Source organism: Micrasema longulum, unplaced genomic scaffold (assembly GCF_059751315.1).
Source record: "Micrasema longulum isolate JH-2025_06_02 unplaced genomic scaffold, ASM5975131v1 h1tg001763l, whole genome shotgun sequence".
Taxonomy (NCBI): Eukaryota; Metazoa; Arthropoda; class Insecta; order Trichoptera; family Brachycentridae; genus Micrasema; species Micrasema longulum.
In genome coordinates, this window is record NW_028278938.1 from 175,526 (window position 1) to 197,398 (window position 21,873).

Below are 21,873 nucleotides of genomic sequence, written 5' to 3' on the forward strand. Positions count from 1 at the left end.
GTAAAAAGTTAGTAATAAAAATAAATTATTAGTCGTAGCTCTTATGCTTTTTTCAGAAATCTTTAAAGACAACTGTACACCGGACTGATGATGCTTAACTAAAATTGACATTTTGTAGTCTCGTTTTCCGCACCCGAAAACTGAACCGATTTTGTTTTTTAAGAACTCTTTATTAAAAAAAAAAACAAAATTAGAATGAAATATCTCATGTCGGGTACCTTTTGCTTTTAAAAAAAATTGTTATCCTATTTGTATACCGTATGTCCGATAGAGGTGGTAAAAATAATGTAACTGCCGTTTTAAAATAGCTTCACAAAAATAAATTAAATAGTTTAAAGAAAACAAAAACTAAATCACCAAGCGCAGAAGTAAATAAAACTAAACATTTTGCAGGGTCACACACTGCACTAAACTGTTACTTTTTTTAATGTCTTCACGAAACAGCTTAATTTGTGAAATGGTGACCGTTATTGGTACTTAAATAAAAATTTAAAAAACTAAATGGAATGATCCTAGTTCCCATAATAAACAATTTATTACAAAGACAAAATGATAAATATGTAGTGCAAAAAATAAATCATTGCTCTAGTGCCATAACCTAGGGAGAAAATACAGGAATACGATGGTTTTTATTTTTATGAAGATAACTCAGACCGCATGTCGTCTAAAGGTCAAAACGCGCCAAGACGGCACTGCACAGCGCATTGCGACAACATGAAACATTATTTTCACTGTTTTGTATGAAACAAACCCATAGCTGCGCTACACTTTGCGGCACTCCTATCAAAATTTTGTCACACCGAGCCGCTGAACCTTAGCTTTTGCATTGTTCATAACTGCGACCCCTCCCCCACCTAAACAAGGCAAAAGCTGGTCCTAGGGGGAGGGGGGCAGATATTTTTCTACTCCTAAGGGGGTCGCATATTCAAAAAGATTGAAAAACACTGGTTTACAGTTTGAGAATAAAAAAAGTACTTGCCTATATATTTTTTTTTTACTGAAGCATAAAAACCAAAGTACCTTTTTGACACTTAAAATACTCTTATTATTTGGTACAGTAAGGCATCATATTTTTTTATCCACTACTGCTACCCTTGTGTTAGAAAAGTGTAGCATAGCAAACAAAACTTCAGTTCAATAATAAAACAGTTTCATTTTACAAGTGTATATATTTAAAGTTAAATTATAACCTAATTAGCCACAGCATAACACATATTGAACAATCAATACTTCCATAGATTACATAAGGCTTTTGATTTATCTCTTGACAATGAAGCTTCGTGGTAATTATTATAATTTTCCACCATGAATGTAATTTGCAAAGTAACATCAAGGGTGCCATTATTGGTTGATCTCCAGCCATATACGTATCGAGGAGGTGCTTATCACCTTCCATTAAAACATTGCAATAAAAAAATATCTATAAGTAACAAGTCAGATTGGATTATTTTGTATTTTGGGAAAGTGCGAGTAAAGAATAGTTATGCGAATGTTAGTGTCGGATAATGGTATAAAATGCGATAATCACAAATAATGAATTCGTAAACAAGGAATATATTTGTATATGGAAAGTAAAAACCTTATACCGAGGGTATGCTAACATAATGTACAATTATTAACAAACCAACGGGTAATTACTGAGGACTTTACTCGGTGACTTTTGGATTATAGGTTCATCAGTTATGAGAAAAGTGTTATCTAGTGGATTCCCGCTAAAATGTACTGCCCTCAGGTGGTTGGGAGAGCTTCATATTTTCTTTCAGGGTCATTATACGGCGCAATTCTTGGAGGACCGTCTTGATAGTATATTCCCGCTGCCATCGTGCTAGTATGGGCACGTGCCTGTTATCCACCTGCAACACGCCACCATTAAATGCAACTTACAGAATGTCGTAGTCATAAAGAATTAAAGGAGATGATCTGTACTTCATTTAGTTATCAAAAGAAAACATTGAATTCCAGATCAAATTTGCACCGAAGTGGTAATTTTTCTGTCAATTTGTATCTTATTTTAACATTATTCATCATTATACTCCTGTCCACATCCGATGGTGCATAGGGCAATGTCTTGGAACACCAAATGCACCGTATCTCGACCATCTATCACATTAAGATAAGGAGATCAGTCTTACGCTTCGGATACCAGTCCAGGGACAATAAATATTTGACATTAATACCATAATTTTAGGCAATCCACCCGAATAAGGATGATTTATGCCATTAATGAAGAATTGTCATGAGCATAAGGAAAATTGATTGCGTATAAATGTAGAAATAAAAGGGACCAAGGATTAAAAATTTAAACCATTCTTAGACAGGAAGTTCCCTAATGTGGTAGATAATTTCGTGATGGAGGATGGAGTAATGATACATTACTAAATAGGAATATTTTTTCAGGGAGTACACATACTGTGTTTATCTCTTATTGGGCAGCCAAAGAATGTGGTCTGGTGTCTCACGGTCCAGACGATGACAATGACTCTGATTTTTTTAAAAACAATTCCTTTCAAAAATAACTATTTTAAAAGCACTAAAAAATATTTAAAAACCAATAACATCAAAAGAAAATTGCGACTTTCAGTCATTATTAATTCAGGATATCTTATCAGTTTGTCTAAATATTTTTCCCAATAGAAAACAAGTTAATTATATTATGTTACATCTTTTTAACTATGGAAACATTCCAACCACAAAAATACAGTGGCACCTCATATTTGTCAACCCCCATATTCGTAACATTTTGATGACAATTTTTTTCCCACGTATTCGTTAGTATTTTCTATATTTGTCACTCCCACCACCAGCACTGACGCTAAGACCTCATGATCAGAATTTAAATTACTATTGGCTGTTTTGTTTTAATAATTGATAGCAACTCTTGTTTTTGATATTAACCCTCCTTTTCTTCCACTTCTACCACTATGTACATAATCGTCGATGCGCAGACAATATCTGTTGAGTGATTTTTCTTTCTTAAAAGTGTTTTTAATTTCTCATTCAGATTACACTATTTTGTTTCGACAAAATAAATTACATATTTTTCCTTTTTGTTATCAATAAACAAACATGTAAAAAAAAAATCCATCATAAAAAGATTTTTTTATTAATCTCCTTAACAATTTTTACAATGTTACTTAACAGATATTGTCGGCGCAACGAGGATACTTATATCTATTCAGTACAATAATGTTAAAGTTTAAACAAAACTTTAAAAAAAAAATTTGTACCATTATAGGAGTTGGAAACAGATTAAATGAGGAAGTTCAGTGCTACGGAAATTTGATATAAAAAATGTTATCTTATGTGCGGTGAAAATTAAAGCATTAAATTGTAAGGAGAATTTTCTTAATGAATAATAAAAATTAAATACGGGAAGCCAATTCATCAATCAGCAGAACTCATCGGAGAAAATTTTAAAATTATAAAACTTGAAAAAATCATAGTGCTGATAATACAATGCATTAAAGTATTTAAAAAATTTTTTTGGCTTAGTTTGATAGTCTATGAATAAACTCAAAAATACCACTGAAGTTCTTCATTAATTAAAGTTATTTAATCTTAATTAAAATAGTTTCAATATTCATCATTTCCTCGCTGTGCCTCCAAAAATTGACAAACGAAAAACAACTGTTTTACAGGAACAAAAAAAAAACGTTTTTTTTTCCTGTCTTGTGAGATGTTTATTTAAAAAAAAAAAAAAAATTATAAATTGGAAATATGTCAATAAGATTTTTTTTGTGAAAATGTAGATTACAGAACTTTTTTCTGAAAAGTCTATATAGCTGGATTTTTTAGATGCAAAAACCGCTATGTGATTTTCAATACATAGCGGAATTCACGGTGTACGTTTGCCAGTTTTTGCAGGTACAGCGACGATATTCTATATTCGTTAGACCCCCAGAAACAGATTAATGACAAATATGAGGTTCCACAGTACATATGTTTAAAATATAGTTTTTATATTCTATGAAAAGTTACAATTTTTGTAATGGATTAACAACACATTTATAATAATGAAAAATGATGATTTTTTGTGGATATATTGAATATACTAAATTAAGGTTAACAGATAAATTATGAGTAAACAAAAAGGTTACAAACCACGCCATTGGAACTGATAATACAATTCATATTTATTCTAGACATAAATTTGGCTGATGGGGCTTCATCAGGATATCTCGGACCACACTCAATTTTCAGTGAATACATCCTATTTTCATATGGAGTCTGAAAAATAATAATTGGTTTACAGTAAGTCGTATTTTTATCTTTTTTTTATTTTGTATAACACACCTGAAACCAAATGAATAATGGAAGGACGGTAAAAACCAATATATTATATTAAATATTTATTTATTTCTGGGCCATAATGGCTTGGAAAACATTTTTTCAGAATATATAGGTAAAATTGCATAAAGATGATCAAGAACAGCCTAAATTATTGTACATAAATTTCACAAATTCAAAAAAATTTTTTTTTTTTTTTTACAGAACTTTAAAAATATGTTCTGAATAATAACAATATTTTATGCTTATGAGTAACTTATTTTAACTTTCTAATAGTGTACACATAATAATAATCCTAGCCCATGCGATTTACTTTTAAAAAAATGTCATAATTGAACCATCAATTATTTATTATAAGAATATTTTTGAATTGAACTTTATATTTAAATAAAAAGCTTTCAATATAAACCTGTGAGAATATAAGGGCGTAAAGGCGTGTTTATACTAACAAAAAAGCGCAATATGCTACTATTGTAAACATTATGTTTCTGGTATCTGGTACAAAAGTTTCCTTAATTGAATAAAGTAATAAGTATTTACCCTTGGGGGACCAATAATCATGCCAGTCCAATGTGTAAGTGTCATGTCATCATCATTTTCCAATCCCCAGGATATAGTTCCATCTCCAACACCTTTTTGTCCTTGTTCCAATTCTTCCAACAAGCGAAAATTGCGAGGGACGACTGCCAGAGAAAAAAACAAGTCAATGAAATATTTGCCAATCTCGATGTCTCGGTCTCAGTGTATTACGGAACATGTCACAATAGCGAGGGTGGGGTTATAATTTTTTTGACAAATAAATAAATATCTTACGAAAAAAAACAATAGAAACATAAGATAAATGCATAAGTCAAGTTATTATGCACAAAATACACGAAAATAACGAATTAAGGATATAAAGTAAGAATGTTGCTTACCAACGCCTGATGACGGCACCGCCATGATATCGCAAAATCTGAGGGGAAAACAAACAAAATAAAATCGGTGCAACAGAAATGAATTGCTGTTATGTATATCTAAACTCAACACAAATAGCACGCCGTTATTTTATAAAAATCACAATCAAAATGCAGAAAATGTGCGGCTATCTACCTTTTCGACCTTCTGTTTGGCGAAGTTTCTTCGCAATGTATACCAGCGACAAAAATATATAAATCTTAAAATTATTTTATTAAGTACTTGTTATTATTAAAATAGGTACCTACTTATGAATAAATAGAGAATATTATAAAACGGAATGAATTTATTATTTGTATGAAATAACAATAGAAAGTTAGCGTCGGGAAATTGTGTTTTTCGATAGTACACAGAGATAATGTAGAACTATTACTAGTTATAGTACTAATAGTTCTACCAACTGCAAGCACAAATCTTTACTCTGTGATAAATCTATTCGATAGACTATTATACCGCAATTTATATTATTATTATTAGACATTATTAAAATGTTATCTTGTGATACTACATGACGGCGATGTGGAACCACCTTAAAGAACTTATTATACAAATAATAAAGTTTTAGTTTTGTTGGACTTGTATAAGAACGTAGGGCTATTGTTATTTTAAGTCCTTCTACATTTTTAATGCAAACTATGATTGTTTTATCAATCTTATTGCGTACTCATCAAAATAAATGTACTTATATAGGCCTTAGTTCGACAAATACGTATGCTCCAAAACAACATATTTTCCCCCAAAACATAAAAACTTAACTTTTCCTGCCTTAGTGATCGACCAGAATGGGATTCCTTTCATAAAAACAGTTAAAAATCTTGGTATTATTATAGACCAACATTTAACGAGGCAAGAACAGATAAGAGGTTGGGAAGAAGTTTCATCGCACCCTCCATTCACTGAAAAGACTGCAGAATTTTCTTCCAACCACAACCAAAAAAAATTGTCCCAATCTATTCTATTGTCTTCTCGGTGCTATGCTAATATTTGTTATCTTGACGCCAATACCGAACTCATAGATCATCTGGAGCGTTTGCAGAATCAATGCATCCTCTTTATTTTCAATCTCAAAAAGTATGACCATGTATCACCTTTTCGCTCTGAACTCAAAAGTGGCTTCATTTTTATCAGCGCATAAACTTTAAATCTCTCTCACTTCTTTATAATATTTTTGATCATGGTCTTTCGCTTTGCTCTTCTCAGGAGATAACACTTCCCATTCCTTGACATAGCACATCATTTTTCAGCTATTTCTTTTCCATCCCAGCTGCCAGACTTTGTAATGAGCTACGCTTTCATATAAAAAATGCACCTTCTCTAGCCACCTTCAAGAAACGCCCGAAACAGTATTATATATCCCTAGAATCCTGAACTCCTTTTCCTGCTTTTTTTCTTTCAAATACATTTTTTTATTGCTTTTTCTTTTCTTGGTTCCTCTTTCTCTCTCCTTCTAAACTCATCATCTGATCCCACATTCCTTCCTTTGAAATTTCTTCACTTTCAGAATGATTGTTTCAAAACAAAACAGAATTGTTCTAACACTTGAATAAAAAAAAAACGTCGACTACTACTACCATCACGCCATTTCTCCGAAAGGGTAGGCAGAGAGAATGGACCGCCACACACGTCTATCCTGGCATACATTCCTAGCTTCTTCCACATTCATACATCTTGTCATACATGCCCTTCGGTTCTGCCTGCTTTTGACATGACAAAACTTAAGATTTTGGTTTATCTAATCATGCCACGTCTTCCTTGGTCGTCCTCATCTCACGCTACTGTTCATTTTCGCCATATAAACTTGTTTTACCGTTCTTTCGTCGGTCATTCGTTCTACACATGACCAAACCATCTCAGAGACCCTTTCTTAACCTGATCAATTATACTTGACTCAGATTTACACTCTCGTCTTTCACTAAATAGGTACATATCACAACAACTATTGTGTTATTTATTAATTTTGTTAAATTAAGGATAGTAGGTATAGAAAAGGTATTAATATTTACTTTAGTTTGTGATTTGACGAATGTATGAGAAAAAATATATGACAACATAAGGAGGTTAAAAGCAAAAACGCTTCTCTAAATGAACTGTTTTTGGGTAGACTGATAAAACCAGCAGTAAAGACTATTCATTTTGAGTACAATGTGCACATTTTCGCTACTTGTTATTTGTTATGCGTCATCCCATGCACAAGTTTCACATTGACCTTAAAAGAAAAAGTCTTTTCGCTACTGGTTTTGTTGGTCTTCCTAAAAAGACTGATGATGTAGAGGCGTTTTTGATTTTAACACCCTCACATAACCTATAGCAATTTAATAAATAACAGTATTCGCCATAAGTATATTTAGTTCATAGATCATATACACATATATTTTATTATTACGAAGAAAAAAAATTGAGGGAAATTCTCGCCCAAATATAATACATGTTTATACAGGGGTTCTTTAAACCCTGTCACATCCGAAACCACGATGATCAGTATGGGCAAGAAGACATAATAGCATATCAAAAAAAATATTTAGAACAAAGATTTTTTTTAAAATAAACTATTTTAAAATGAAATGGTTGCTTATATCTGCACGGGAGAAGTGAGGGGAGCGCGGCGCAGTATCAGACTCCTCCCTACCCCCTCCTCGTTTCTCCCCTGCAGAAGAAAAAAACTATTTGCTTTTTTTTATATTTTAATTTTTAAAAGGCGTTACTTATAAACCTGGGCACTTTGATACATGACAGATAGCAGTAGGGATAACCATAGAAAAACATAACAGTTGAACTCGCATGCATCTTATTCAGAAATAAAGCTATGTGAATGTAGCTATGGTTGAAATACATGTCATGTCAATGATTCTAATAATAATAAATAATATAATTTGGCCATTCGGATCATTAGCACATCTAGGTTTAATTACTATTAGCGATATTTTGTTATTATTTGTATTTTGTCACGGGTCGATTACAATTTTTCAAAGGCAAAATTTTGACGTTTAATTTTTAGATCGTAATTAAAGACGTACCTAATCATATATTTTTAGAACAAAATAATTATTTACCGTGATATTTAATCTAAAATGATTTCCAAAATGTGTAGAGTGCCAAAAATATATTTTTAATAATCATAACCATCTTTTACGGTTCCAAATAAATAGAATCCGTTATTTGGTTTGTTAAATAAAATTATCACTTTTAAAATTCGTACATAAGTTTGATTGGTCACCATAGAATTAAATATTTATATGTTGGTCACTTTGTTTTCCAAATGTCATTTTGACCACTACAACACTAGTTAACATTTCCAATAGACAAAAAACTTAATAATGACCATAAATTGTGCAGAGTTATTCAATAATAAAACCACGTTCAGTATTTTCATATTTTACTATTTGTTGAAATATTATATATTGTATTTATTTTTAAATACGTTTCAAAGATTAGATGAAATTGACGATTTATATCCTATTTAATTATTTTATTCAAAAGGTTTTATTTAAGAACTATTTGAACAGGTTGGGTGAGAATATGGAGCGCTGTTTTTTTATTTTATTTGTTACGCATCAGAAAAAGCACAATAAAAATGACGATATTTTTGTTGATTTATGTCAGAAGCTGCTTCTCAGGAAATGACTTTGTGACGTTACTAAATTTATTTATAAGAAATTCATTGCGTAGCCGAAATATTGTAATAAAAACTAGGATGTTTTTGTTAAGTGACGTTAGCAGGCGCTACTCAGGGGCGACTTTGTGACGTTAAGAAATTCATGGCTTAGCCAAAGTATTGTAATAAAAACGAGGATGTTTTTGCTAAGTGACGTTAGCAGGCGCTACTCAGGGGCGACTTTGTCATGACAAAATTGTTTATAAGAAATTCATGGCAAAGCCGAGATGCGTGGTGTTTCGAAATACATAAGTGTAGGTAGCCGCCTAGTTATAATATAATTTTTGTACATGTATAATTCTTATTTTTGTATATGTATACTTATTATTTTAATATGTTTATGTATAATTCTTCTTTTAAAATGTTTATGTATTAATCGCAATTTTTGTCCATTTATTTTTAATCGCTATACCGTTTATAGATTATATTTGTAACACTTAATAATATATTTTTAAAAGTATTAAATGTTATTATCGTATTTTCCTTAATATTATTGTTCATGTATTTTCTATATTATTAGTTCTTCTAATTTACCATATATTATTTAGTTACAAAAAATAAAAATGCGTATTTTTCTGTAAGAAGAAAGAAGAAGAATTTGTCTGAAATAGACAATTTATGAAAATAATACACGTCTAATTTCAGCTCTCAGTTGATCGAATTTCCAATCTTCTTTTTTTTCGATGGTTAAAACTCTATGAAATTCAAAGACAATAAAATTTTTGCTGTCATGTATCGATGTGCCCAGGTTTATAAGTTGCCCCTTTTAAAATTTTACTATGAATGATATACAGGGTGTTCTTTAAACCCTATCACATCCAAAACCACGATGATCAGTATGAGCAAGAAGACATATTAGCATATTTAAAACAATATTTAGATCGCAGAAATTTAAAAAAATATATTTAAAAAAACAAATGGTTGCTTACTTCTGCAGGGTAGAAGCGAGGGGGGCGTGGTCATGTGGTTGACGGTGTATCAGACCCCCCCCTCCCCTTTCCTCGCTTCTCTCGTGCAGAAGTAAGCAACCATTTGTTTTTTTTAATATTTTATTTTTGAAAATTTATTTTAATGTGCCAATATGTCTTCTTGGTCATACTGATCATCGTGGTTTTGGATGTGACAGGGTTTAAAGAACATTCTGCATGAATGAAATGATTTGGTTAGTATTGATGAATGGTAATTCCCGGTTATTTTCAAATATATAATATTGTGGTATAATAAATCATGACCGTAGAATTTCATGACTTTATTGAAAAATTTACATATCTCTTTGTCCATCTTATGAGAAAAAGTGTAAGGGGATCACCTTTCAAATAAAAAATGGTTTTTCTTTAGTTAATTATGTATTTTCTGTTTAAATTTAGTTGAATCATTGTTTTCAGGAATTTGTTCAGTACTTCAGCCATTAGCAGTTTTTACATTTAAAGAACTTTAAAATATTAATTATTTCTTTGTTTGGCAATCTTGTTTGACAACAAAGTTTGACTGATGATTGTAAAAATGACCAGGACATAGAGAGACAGAGAAGAGCCATCAATGTCAGGGCCTCTGTGCTCCAAGACGCTTCTACCTGTAAAAAAAACTATTTATACCGAGTCATTGACAGGCTTACAATACACAATACTTGAATTTCCACAGAACGGGTATTGATATACATCATTGAATACCTTTTATGTAAATACAATCGACAGTTGCATCTTTGTGTATAAAAAAATACATACACAGGTAACTTGTGTGATTTCATTAATTTATTACGCAATAACATACAATTATATCAAAATATTTATCTTAAACCTTTGAAGAGTTTATATGGTTGCACAAAATACAGTATTGTTAAAATAGAAATTAAAATATCAACATAACCTCAAAGTAATGTAATAAGATTTACCTGTATTCTGGGCCAGTTTTGTAAGCCGGAATCAATAAATTTTAATGATTCACATCTTGCGGTCCTTTTGGTTTTCAATTGTTCATTAATCAAGCGTTTTCCACTATTTAAAGCAAAGGCCTTAGGCGAAACGGCGCTATAATTTTAAACAACCCCTCCTCAGCCTCGAATCTACCGAAATCTACCGATTTATTTTTCTGAATCTACCTATTTTCGCTTGATCGAGTCTGGCAACGCTTATTGGGTTAATTAATGTAAATCTATGGTTTTATCAAGTTCTGTCAATGTCAAAATCCCTCGTTCACGTTTCACGTTTATATCCCTGATTTCTAATACGATAATAATTTGTGTCAGGAATACAAATTATACTTGATTACTTACAAATAATCCTTTGACAATGGTTGTATTTACTCAAAAGTTCAACGGTGTTACTGGAAGCTGCGAATGGGATGTTCAGGATGATAATTATGATTATCACCAAGAAATAGCAAGATCAGCTTTCGCTGATATGTTGCACGATACAGAGAGAAACCAGAAATATTTTATCGCTCTTAAATATGCAATTGATAAAATGCATAATTCTGGAAAACCTGCAAATGTTTTGGATATTGGTATGTTACAATATTTCGATTTTGTTTAGGTAAATAATGCTAACCCTTAAGCTCAATGATTGTTACTTTCTCGCCCACAATAAGTATATACATGATTTATTTTCTATTCTCATGGTTAAAAGGTACAATTGTATCGTTAATTATTTTGAGCGTTCTAGGTACTGGAACAGGGTTACTTTCCATGATGGCTGCTCAGTGTGGAGCCGACAGTATTGTGGCTTGCGAAGCATTCCAACCGATGGCGGATTGCGCTGTGAAGATTATAAGCGATAATGGTTTTTCCGATAAAATTACCATCATTCCCAAAAGATCTACCGAACTCACAGTTGGCGAATACGGAGATATGATAAATAAAGCGAATATTTTAGTTACTGAAGTCTTCGACACTGAACTTATCGGAGAAGGTGCTTTACAAACTTTTACGCACGCACATTCTGTTCTGCTGGAAAAGGATTGTATTGTTGTACCTGACTCGGCTACTATATACGCACACGTTGTCGAATGTCCAACTCTCCAGAAATGGAACAAACTTATTGATCTTGCGGACGAAGATGGTGATATCCTCGTGAAAACTCCACATCAGGTATTCCATGATTTATTTTACCATATCACTATTTAAATGTTTACTGGATTGAGTTTTGACTGACATATCTCGATGGAACTGCATTTTCATCATAATAATAAGTCTTACGTATTTAGTTTAATTCCACTTTTATTTATAATTTCACCAGTGACTGAGTTTCATCATAACTGATATCGTCAGACTGGTGAGAGACTGAACAGATTCTTATGTTGTATATTACATAAGAATTTGTTTAGTCTCCCACCAGTCTAACAATTTTGGTCACGACAAAATCCAGTCTCTAAGAAAATTGTAAATAAAAGTGGAGTGAAACTAATTAGAGATGAAACGAATAGTAGCTCAATATCCGGCCGGATACCGGATATTAGCCTATATATCATATCTGGCTAGATACCTGATAGTAGCTCAAAATTCCTCTAGATACCGGATAGTAGCTTAATGTCCAGCGAATATCCAATGTTCGTTTAACTGCGAAAATTTCAAGAAATCTTATTTTTCTTTTTTTCCACATCTGCTCCTAAGTAGAGCGATCTCATTATTTATTTCTATAATAAATTACCATGAACTTCCACTTACAAACAAAGAATTTTCACTTACAAACTTGAATTTTTTTTTAAGGATTACTTCTATATTTTATCTCTGTATAGAAGCTTGTGTACATAATGTGTTAGATGAATGGGTGAAATTTTTGTTATGTTCGACATTTTATGTTGAAAACCACTAACACGCCACATATTATAATCTTTCTAAGTGTTATGTAAATAATTATATTATTCATGCTGAATTTGTAGCACAATCCACAAACTCATTCATTGTGCTGTTTATGGTTTGCTTGTAATGTTACTAAATTTTGTTATTGCCACTGTTGACCGTGTACCTCTGTTCCTTTTTTCTCGAAAGCTTTTTTTTTTCCTTATAGTTTAATTCATTTACTTTAATTCACTGGAAAATAATGATAGTGATAGGATAGACAAAAAAAGACAAAAAATTATAATGATAATTGTGTCAAACATGAATAACTATTTTCATAATGTAACGTTTCATAGTGCCATTTTATTAATTCTAATTTTGTTTTTATTTTTGTTATTGTTGTCTTCGGTGGAAGAAAATTGAAGTCTACTCAATACAATTTCAAGATATTTATATCAATATTCGATAAAATCTTGTATATAATAAAAGCAAGGTACAAATAATTTGCAACTTTGAAAGTAAAAAAAAAACGTTACAAAATGTAGACATCTTTTTTTTTCTCTGCAGATGAAGGACTGTAATGGTTCTGCCGCTGTCCACGATATTCAGTTGAGTCAGATTCCCCTATCATCATTTAAAGAAGTGTTAAAACCAGTACCCATTCTGCACTACGACTGGTCGGGCAAAACACCATTAAAGAAAGTGGCTTCATCCAAGACCCCAGGAAAGGCTCTTATCACTTGTAACGCACAAATGGTATTCATGTGGTGGGATCTGAGGATGGACACAGAAGGTATGTAGCAAATAAAAAATAATAATTATATCTATTTTATTAATTAGAATATTTAAACGCTCATAGGCCTTTTAACATAATTAATATGTAACCCATTCTTATTTTTAAAAAATACTAAATAGTTTGTTAATTTTCTTGAAGGAAAAGTAAATCTAAGCTGTGCACCTTGGTGGTGTCATTCTGAGGCTGACCGAAGCCATGTGACCCCGCAAGATACGATCCCGTGGCGGGACCATTGGATGCAAGCCGTTTATTATTTTCCTAAAGAGATACCGGTCACTGCGGGTGACAATCTCACTTTGGTCTCTTCTCAAGACGAGTACTCGCTCTGGTTTAGTTTGAAAAATAGCGCCAATGTCTCCAATGAGGACTTCCTTCGTCCAATATGCGAATGCGGTGTTCACATGACATATTCCAGAACGCACGTGGCTTGTATGAATGATGGAACTCGAAACAAAAAAATGCTCCGAGTGCTGAAGAATAATGTTAATGCTGACACTGTATGTTTGTGTCTTAATGGAGCCTCTTTAATGGGGTTGGCAGCTGCAAAATACGGGGCACAGAAAGTTATATACATCGAATCGGGTATAATAACTAAACGGATCCTACAGTCATACATTTCATTTAACAACCTGTCAGAATCTGTTGTCATCTTACCAAATATTGAGTCTATATCCCAGACATTCCCGCATGCCACCATATCCTTGATATTTGGTGACCCCAACTTCAATTCGGCAATATTACCCTGGGATAATCTTCACTTGGGACATGTAGTTGGAAAATTCAAATCCCAGTTCCAAAAAGAAGTAACAGTAATTCCCAGTGCTTGCAGTTTGTGGGTGATGCCTGTTGAATTCTTAGATTTACACAAAATCAAAGCTCCTCTCAATGTTTGTGAAAACATCAACTTGAAGATATTTGATGAGCTTGTCAAGGTTTGAATTTGAATTATTTTTACACATTTGTTATGTCATAATACAGCAGTTTCCAACCTTCATGCTACTGCACCTCCCCAAAAAAGTAATTTTCCTCGCCCCCCTACTAGGAATAGATGTTTCGGTTATTTAAAAGGAGGAGCAGTCAAAGTTACTGCTTTACAAATTCAACTGTTTCGGCAAAAATCTAGTATACGCAACTGCTGGAACGATTTCACAAAAGTTAATAAAAAACTGTTACTTGTTACAAGCCACACCTGTCTAAACTGTTATTTAAGAAACAGTTTCACATATTTTTTTGTTTTGCATGCACCAATGTCCTGATTGTGTCGCATTGTGAACTCGAAACAAGATCTGGACTTTTTTGGCGTCAGTCTTTCTATATAAAAACAATCACTAAGATAGACCAGATCTTGTCTTGAGGTAGTAATTATTATTAATTTTACTGTCCTGGCTTTTTTTATTTCAATTGTACCTGTATATATTATACAGAAATGTATTTACCATTATTAAATGGACTAAATTAGTCCATAAATAAATAAATACATAATAAATAAATAATACATATTTCGTTTCCATAGGGTGGAGAGGGGGAGGCACGGTTTTGCCCACGCACCTTAAACTGGTTTTTTTAATAGTTTTTTTCTTTACAGTAACAGTTTTACAAAAACAGTTTAGTTTTTTTTCAAACTGTTTTGAAAGTGTGTAAAGTGACACCAGCCAATGACACTTCAAAAGCCCTGTAAATTATAATAATAAAAATACGTATATAGTTTTATTCCACTTTTATTTATAAATTTTTACCAAAATGCCTAGACTCTCTGTTGTAATAAATTTTAATCTTAATAACTTCCTAGGGTCTGAAATTCAGCATTGTCTATAAACGTTTGGGCATACTTAAAATATTGTTTGTCTGATTAGTTTACAGCAGTTAAAATATGTAAATATAAAAATAATTCTTTCTATCAAGTTTAAATAGTCCTGATAATTAGAGTTTTTGATTTGCAGAATTCAAGATCAAAAAGTGACGATGAGATTGAACCTCAACCTCTTTGGGAGTATCCATGTTGGTGTAGATCCACCCCAGTAAAGATCATGGAAATTGAATTAAATAAAACTGATGAAACTACACAAGTTGTGACTGGTTCCCAGCCATGTCAAACGTAAGAGAAAAATAAAAATAATATTACGAACATTCTATATACATTTAATAAAAACATCTGCACTTGTTAAAAATTAAAATAAAAACAATTTTGATTTTAACCACTATTTTTTTTAAATTTTCTACCGGCCAGTTTAGAAACTACACAAGCTCTTTATTAAGGCATAATTTACTAATTAATACTATCCTATTTTATTTTTAACAGTGTTATTACTAATAAATATTAAATTTAACCATATGGAGGTAGTCAAGTCATTTTGTAATGTAGTGTTTTGTCTTTGTAATGGTAGAAGGTGAAATAAATAACCCAAAAAAAATTTCGTTCAGTCAACTCATGTCTGGTAATATGGATTGAACCCCCTCGCCCCGCATCTCCTTCCTTTACAAAGATAAAACCATAGAGTAATAACACGCCACTGGCTAGAGTCGCTCATACGGAGATAAACCATTCTTTGATTATTAACCACAAAATTAGCTACATATTACAGAAATTCAATGGGGCGTAGGTACTCGGGTCGAAAATTGCAAATGAAAACCGAAACCGCCCATTACATGTTTGTTGTTAAATTGAAAACCTAATAAAAAACCAAACCAAAATTTGGAACGCTTTTGTTCTATGCAATAGACCTAAAGGGCTTCTCTAGTGAATTATTACTCAAGGACAAAACACTACATGACAAAAAGACGACTTATTGCCTCCATATGGGTAGATTTTATATTTAATAGTAATACCACTGTTAAAAATAAAATATAATAAAATTTATTGGTAAAGTATACCTTTATACGGAAGCTTGTGAAGCTTCAAAAACAGTTTGTAAAAAATAATAAAATAAGTGGTTAAAAAACAAGTATTTTTATTTTACTTATAATTCATAACCACAAAGTTAGTACTTCAAATATAAATTTTACACGAAGATACTAATCACTATCGTAATTTGTTGTCTGATTTAAATCACAGTGTGTCTCAAATTAAAACAAAAACTCAGTTATTGGTTATGTCTCCGGAGGTTTAATTAAACAGCTATTATGCTTATTTTATTTTGTACAATTTCCAACGCTGTGTTTTCATACACTCTTTTTAATATTCTATACATCTTATTTAACAGTGATGGACTTTACAATGGACATGTTTTCTGGTTAGAATGGGATCTCGATGGAGAGAAGAAAAATGTGATTAGTACCGGACCTATTGTAAAACCAGAACTAAACAACAGAGTTCTATGGGATTCATTCTCTCGACAGGGTGTCAAACTTTTGGTAAGTTGCAAACAAATAATGTTGATTAAATTATCCATGTTTTATTCCAATTATTTTGTAATGTACGCGTTACCACAATTTTTGCTGGTTCATCACCTGTTTTAAACGGGAGGCTACCCACCCAGTCAGGGTCAAAAAGCAAAGCCGGAAGGTATGGGCAGGACTGCACCGGCTACATATCAACCTGAATAGTCCTGAATAGGACTGTCCACCCGGTCCAAGTTTAGAGAGGCGAAGGTAGTTAGCGGGCAGCGGAGAGTGGGAACACACACAGGGTGGAGAGACGGAATACAATGTTTACTTGTCAGAGACCAGAGATCACCTGATTTATTATTTCTAAATTACATCCTTTTAAAGAGCCGCATGTTGAGCTCGGAGCGGGCTGTAACCCTGCGCCGAATGGCCTGGAAAGTCAAATTTATTCAAATTTCAAATTTTAGTCTAATTTATTACATTTTTGCCAAGTTTTATTATATATTTCTAGAGTTATTGATTCTTTAGTAGGCAATAGTTCAAAAAATGTAATTGAAAAAAAAAACAGTTATTTATTGTTTCTGATTCTATGCTAATCAACTTTTTTCATAGAATAATGAACGGTAAACACCCACCTGTTCATTAAATTATTTCAACCAGTCCTTAGCATCCAATGACAAAACTAATTGTTTATCTTAAATTTTATTTTGCATTATTTCATTGAATCACTTCTGTAAAGGGCTCTCGAGGTATTATTATATGTATTTTGTGTGTGTATTTCTCTAAAACAAACTAACTATGAATTTGTATTTTTTTTCAGGAAGAAACCAAAATGATGCATTCAACCGATTTACTTGAATTTCAAGTACAGTGTAATTTATCAAACGGTTTTGTAGACATTAATGTATCGATAAAAAATCAATAAAAGTTCTCTCAGTAATAACTAATACATTACTATGTTATAGTGATTACTTGCGCAAAATTTATAAAAATTTTGCATACCTCTTTTTCAATCAATTAATTTTATGATGTTATGTAATCCTGTTTCTTAGTGCAAGTTCATTCCAAAACTTTTATGGGTGGTATTATTTAATAAGTAAATAGTAAATTTAATAGTTAAAATGTTTCTAATGAAATTTATGTGCTTTTCAAACACCATCACATAATACAGGTAAATGAAGTATATCACATAAATGTATTATGCAGTTGTTATAATGTTGTTTAAATAGGTGGGTATGTTATTTAGAACTAAAAATATTTTTTTTCAAAATCTAAGGTTTTTTTATTTACTATAAGGCGATGAGGATTATACTCAAAAGAAATCTGTATTCTAATCATTCGCAGTCCGCCCATATGACGCATGGAACCATCGCTTCCCCTTAATTTAGCCAATAAATCAATGTTTATAATATATTTAATAAATTAATTATCCGTCATAATACTTAACATATATATTACTATTAACAAAAAATACAATAATAATGTTGTCAATAACCGTGATAAACTGTGGAATTTTAGAATTGCCGCCATACAAAGAATCTAAATATGGCAGCGCTCCCCCCACATACATCTACTAGTTTGGTTATTGGCTAATCTCGCCCTAGCAAAGAAGAATGATGGAACTGAATAGAGATTTTGCTTTCAGTAGGGAGGGATCTCTGTACAAATTTTATAATCCGCGAGATTCTTATAGTTTTTGTGGAAGCGATCGGATTATCCCAGTACATTATTTTTCATATGTATATCTATGGCTGCGAAGCGCGATGCCGCGCCGCATTGATTCGATGATAGTATTTGACGCTAAACATAATTATAAAAAATATTTTGTGATGATGTAAGTATACAAAATTAAATATAGAATTTAATTAAAACATTACATTAATAATGTTAACTTGCCATAAGAAATAAGTTTACAATCTACCATACTGATTTTTTTATTGCTTTTGGCCTTCAAATAATGACAAATTCTTTTTGTCGAAAAATAATATTTTATAACAAGATAACACCTAACATGCATATTTATTCAAACTCTTATTTTCACTTAAAAGAAATTATAGAGCGGTATAGCGCGTTTTTACATACTAAATACGCATTAAAGCGCGCTGTAAACGCGTTCGGAATACCAGCCCTGAGAGCCTTAACCGCGCTTGCCTACTTAACAAGGCACTAGGTTCTCGATGTCCTGGACGTCCACTTCTGACTGTTCATCGACAGTTTATGTCAGAACTACGGGACGCGAACCTGACTTGGGATGACACAATGGAGCTAGCAGCTGATAGAGATGCACGGAGGCTTTTTGTGGACACCATATGCTCCAACTAGAGAGCGGATATGAAATGATGATGATAAGTTTTAAAAAAATTATTCGTTTTTTTTTTCTCTGATGGATTTTTCCGACTATCAACTAAGTTGATACAGTTGAATATATAAGTTTAACAAAATATGTATGTTACTAAAAATGATAATCAATTATAAATTAAATATAGTGAATTAATTGAATTCTTATTTATCCATTTTGTCTATACATGCTAAGATTGCTTAGAGTTCAAATGCAATAAAATGTATTATTTACCTGACCGGATTAGAGATTAGACTGTTATTAATAAAAGTGGTTATTTACATCGAATACCCTATTTTTGGCAATCCATCCTAACAATGATGTTTATTTATAATATAATATTCTTCATAATATCTGACCCCTGAGCATGTCATGGTTTTCTTTCGTAAGTTCATTAATATCCTGCATATAGCTATCTCCCTCTACGCAACCAAAATGGTATTTCGATCTCGTTTCTGCTATATACGAATGAACACTTGTGACTCTTACGCTAATTAAGGATATTTTTGGATTTAAAATTTTAAGAAAAAGACTTTTGGTAATTGATTAACCTACCATTTTTCATTTTTTGAAAATAAATGAGCAAAAGTTACGATTTAGGTGAGACCTTTCATAGGGTTGGTCGTAGTTTTTTCTTGTCTTCTGTATTTATTTTTCCATATTTAATAATTGTTTGATATTCAAAATAATAGTTAAGCTGTTAATTAAATTGTTGCTTATTTTTTTTAATTAAATACATTTATTATTATTATTTATATATACCACTAGCTGACCCGACAGACGTCCTGCCCGAGCGTTAGCTTGCCTTGGAAAAATACTTTTTATTGATAAGTAGGTACCTAGGTACTTGTTTGTGATTAAACTCCAAAACTAAAAATTGACAAATATTAAATTTAAATAGCTACTTGTTTATGGTTAAATTCCAAAACATAAAATAAATATTTTTTCAAATATGGCATTCTTTTTGCAAACGTCAAACTTCGGTCTTCTCACCAATAGAGGGGTGTACTTGTGTAGGAATATGATTTTTGAAAATGTATTGAATTTAATATTATTTTGGTATTACCAAAAATCCAGTAAAAATAAATGAATGGGTAGAAATTGTAAGAAATTTAAGGAAAGAATCTGATTGAGATCCAAAAAAACAAAAGCTGTTTGTAAATGCATTCCCCTCGAATGCAACCCCGGTAGACCGATAAATAAAACATTTATGCCCCTTACTTCTTTTTTACATATTAGATCAAAGATTTTAATATCTACTAACACGCACAGCGCAAAGATCTATATTTATCTGAAAACCACACCTAAATTGGTTAAGTCGTTTAGGAGGAGTTCGGTGACATCATGAGTACAGAGGAATTATATATATATATATATATTTATTTATTTAATTAATTTTACAATACGCCAAAGGGGCATTTACAAAAAATATACAGGTAAGTACAAACATAGTGCGTAAAAATTTCAAAGATAAACAATGCTTTTTTTGTATACATTTAGAAACAATAAGAAGCATACTGCCATGCAAAATAAAAAGTGAAACTTTACATAGTAAAAAAGAAAAAAAATAATTAAATGGAAAAAAAAAAATACATTTTAATAAACTTATAAGTATAAAAAAATGGTATCAACAAATTATTGTTAAAAACAAATAATGAAAATTAGTTAACAGTAAGTATATATGTGAAAATAATATAATGTACGGTACAAAAAAATATTTGATAAATTAATATCAGAAAGAGATAAGATAATAATAATACACATCAAAAACAGAGAAAGAATTGTATGAAAAAGAAAGTTTTATTACGACATTAGTAATTTGTTTCAAACAGTGCATTTAAGAACGTTTTAAAATTGATAATTGTCGTATTAAAAATGTCTATTTCACAAGTGAATTTGTTGGCTAAGGAATGTAAACGCGGAATCGGAGAGTGTCGTGCATAGTTAGTACCCACCTATGTATATATATATATATAAAGATGATGCAAACTAAAGGCACTTTTTTGAAAAATGTTTTTATTTTCTTCCCCTTTTAAAAATAAAACTGTTATTTTATTTCATTTATCTTTCTTCAATTTATGTTTGTTACAGTTGTAACATTTTTTTATTTTTATAAATGCTGTTTCTTATTGTTTATTTTTTTTATGTATTTGTTTTTTTACTGGGTTTATTGTAATTATATAAAAGGTTTATGGAACCGTTAGTAAATAAAATAAATAAATAGACCATTATTTGTTTTCATCCAAAAAAAGCTTCCAAAATAACGATGTTATTATTTTCACAATTTTAGTTAGTAAGACCCTTTTTCAGTCATTTAAGGACTTTTTTTAAAAAAGCTACCACACCATAAAACGGTTGGCAACTATATGAGGAATAAATTGTTTAGTAATGGGCAACACTTCCCGTCTCGTATGCCGTGTTGTGTGTAGCGGAATATGTTGTTACTGTCTTATGAGTTATAAACAATTGAGATTAGTGGTAATAAATTAAAATATAAAGTGTTATAAATGTGTAAGTGAAGTGTATAGTGGATATTTTAATCATCTGGCTGGAATAAAATATTCATAATAACGTAAGTAATTGAAATAAGTATCCATTAAAAATGGCTTCGTTTACAAATTAAACCGTATTCTGAGTGCGAATTTAACATTTAACGGGGAAATCCGTCTTCTAATTTTATGTAAGTATTAATTTTAACACGTTTGAATAGCTATTTCAAACCTTTCATATGTTAGCATAAAAAT

The 21,873-nt window shown here is 31.3% G+C and overlaps 2 protein-coding genes and 1 long non-coding RNA gene across 4 annotated transcripts; 1 reads left to right on the forward strand and 2 right to left on the reverse strand.

Annotated features, from left to right (window-relative positions):
• Positions 1-1,149: 1,149 nt before the first annotated feature.
• Uev1A (Ubiquitin-conjugating enzyme variant 1A) lies at positions 1,150-5,763 on the reverse strand. Its single transcript, XM_088237625.1, has 5 exons — positions 5,380-5,763; positions 5,205-5,242; positions 4,828-4,970; positions 4,102-4,227; positions 1,150-1,853 (listed from the first exon to the last, which is right to left on the reverse strand). Exons 2-5 carry the CDS (start codon positions 5,227-5,229, stop codon positions 1,713-1,715), a joined length of 435 nt encoding a protein of 144 aa, XP_088093751.1. The 5' UTR covers positions 5,230-5,242; positions 5,380-5,763; the 3' UTR covers positions 1,150-1,712.
• Positions 5,697-18,061, forward strand: Art7 (arginine methyltransferase 7). 2 transcript variants are annotated; one of them, XM_088237622.1, is made up of 7 exons: positions 5,697-5,832; positions 11,557-11,981; positions 13,239-13,464; positions 13,606-14,399; positions 15,408-15,562; positions 16,668-16,818; positions 17,612-18,061. In XM_088237622.1, the coding sequence occupies exons 2-7, from the start codon at positions 11,580-11,582 to the stop codon at positions 17,714-17,716; spliced, it is 1,833 nt and encodes a 610-aa protein (XP_088093748.1). In that variant the 5' UTR covers positions 5,697-5,832; positions 11,557-11,579; the 3' UTR covers positions 17,717-18,061. The 2 variants fall into 2 exon arrangements, with proteins under 2 accessions (XP_088093748.1, XP_088093747.1); XM_088237621.1 differs by lacking the exon at positions 5,697-5,832 and adding an exon at positions 11,061-11,398.
• LOC148274100 (uncharacterized) lies at positions 10,224-11,059 on the reverse strand. Its single transcript, XR_015824380.1, has 2 exons — positions 10,788-11,059; positions 10,224-10,469 (listed from the first exon to the last, which is right to left on the reverse strand). It is a non-coding gene; the product is annotated as an uncharacterized LOC148274100 (long non-coding RNA).
• Positions 18,062-21,873: the final 3,812 nt, after the last annotated feature.

What these genes read in the sequence shown, in the direction of transcription:
- Uev1A (XM_088237625.1), bottom strand. Translation starts at nt 5,229, where the DNA reads ATGGCGGTGCCGTCATCAGGCGTTG. An exon ending in GGTGCCGTCATCAGGCGTTG is followed by an intron (nt 4,971 to 5,204) that starts GTAAGCAACATT and finishes TTTCTCTGGCAG; the next exon opens with TCGTCCCTCGCAATTTTCGC. An exon ending in TGATTATTGGTCCCCCAAGG is followed by an intron (nt 4,228 to 4,827) that starts GTAAATACTTAT and finishes ATTATTTTTCAG; the next exon opens with ACTCCATATGAAAATAGGAT.
- Art7 (XM_088237621.1), top strand. Translation starts at nt 11,185, where the DNA reads ATGGTTGTATTTACTCAAAAGTTCAACGGTGTTACTGGAAGCTGCGAA. An exon ending in TCGTGAAAACTCCACATCAG is followed by an intron (nt 11,982 to 13,238) that starts GTATTCCATGAT and finishes TTTTCTCTGCAG; the next exon opens with ATGAAGGACTGTAATGGTTC. An exon ending in TATTTGATGAGCTTGTCAAG is followed by an intron (nt 14,400 to 15,407) that starts GTTTGAATTTGA and finishes TTTGATTTGCAG; the next exon opens with AATTCAAGATCAAAAAGTGA.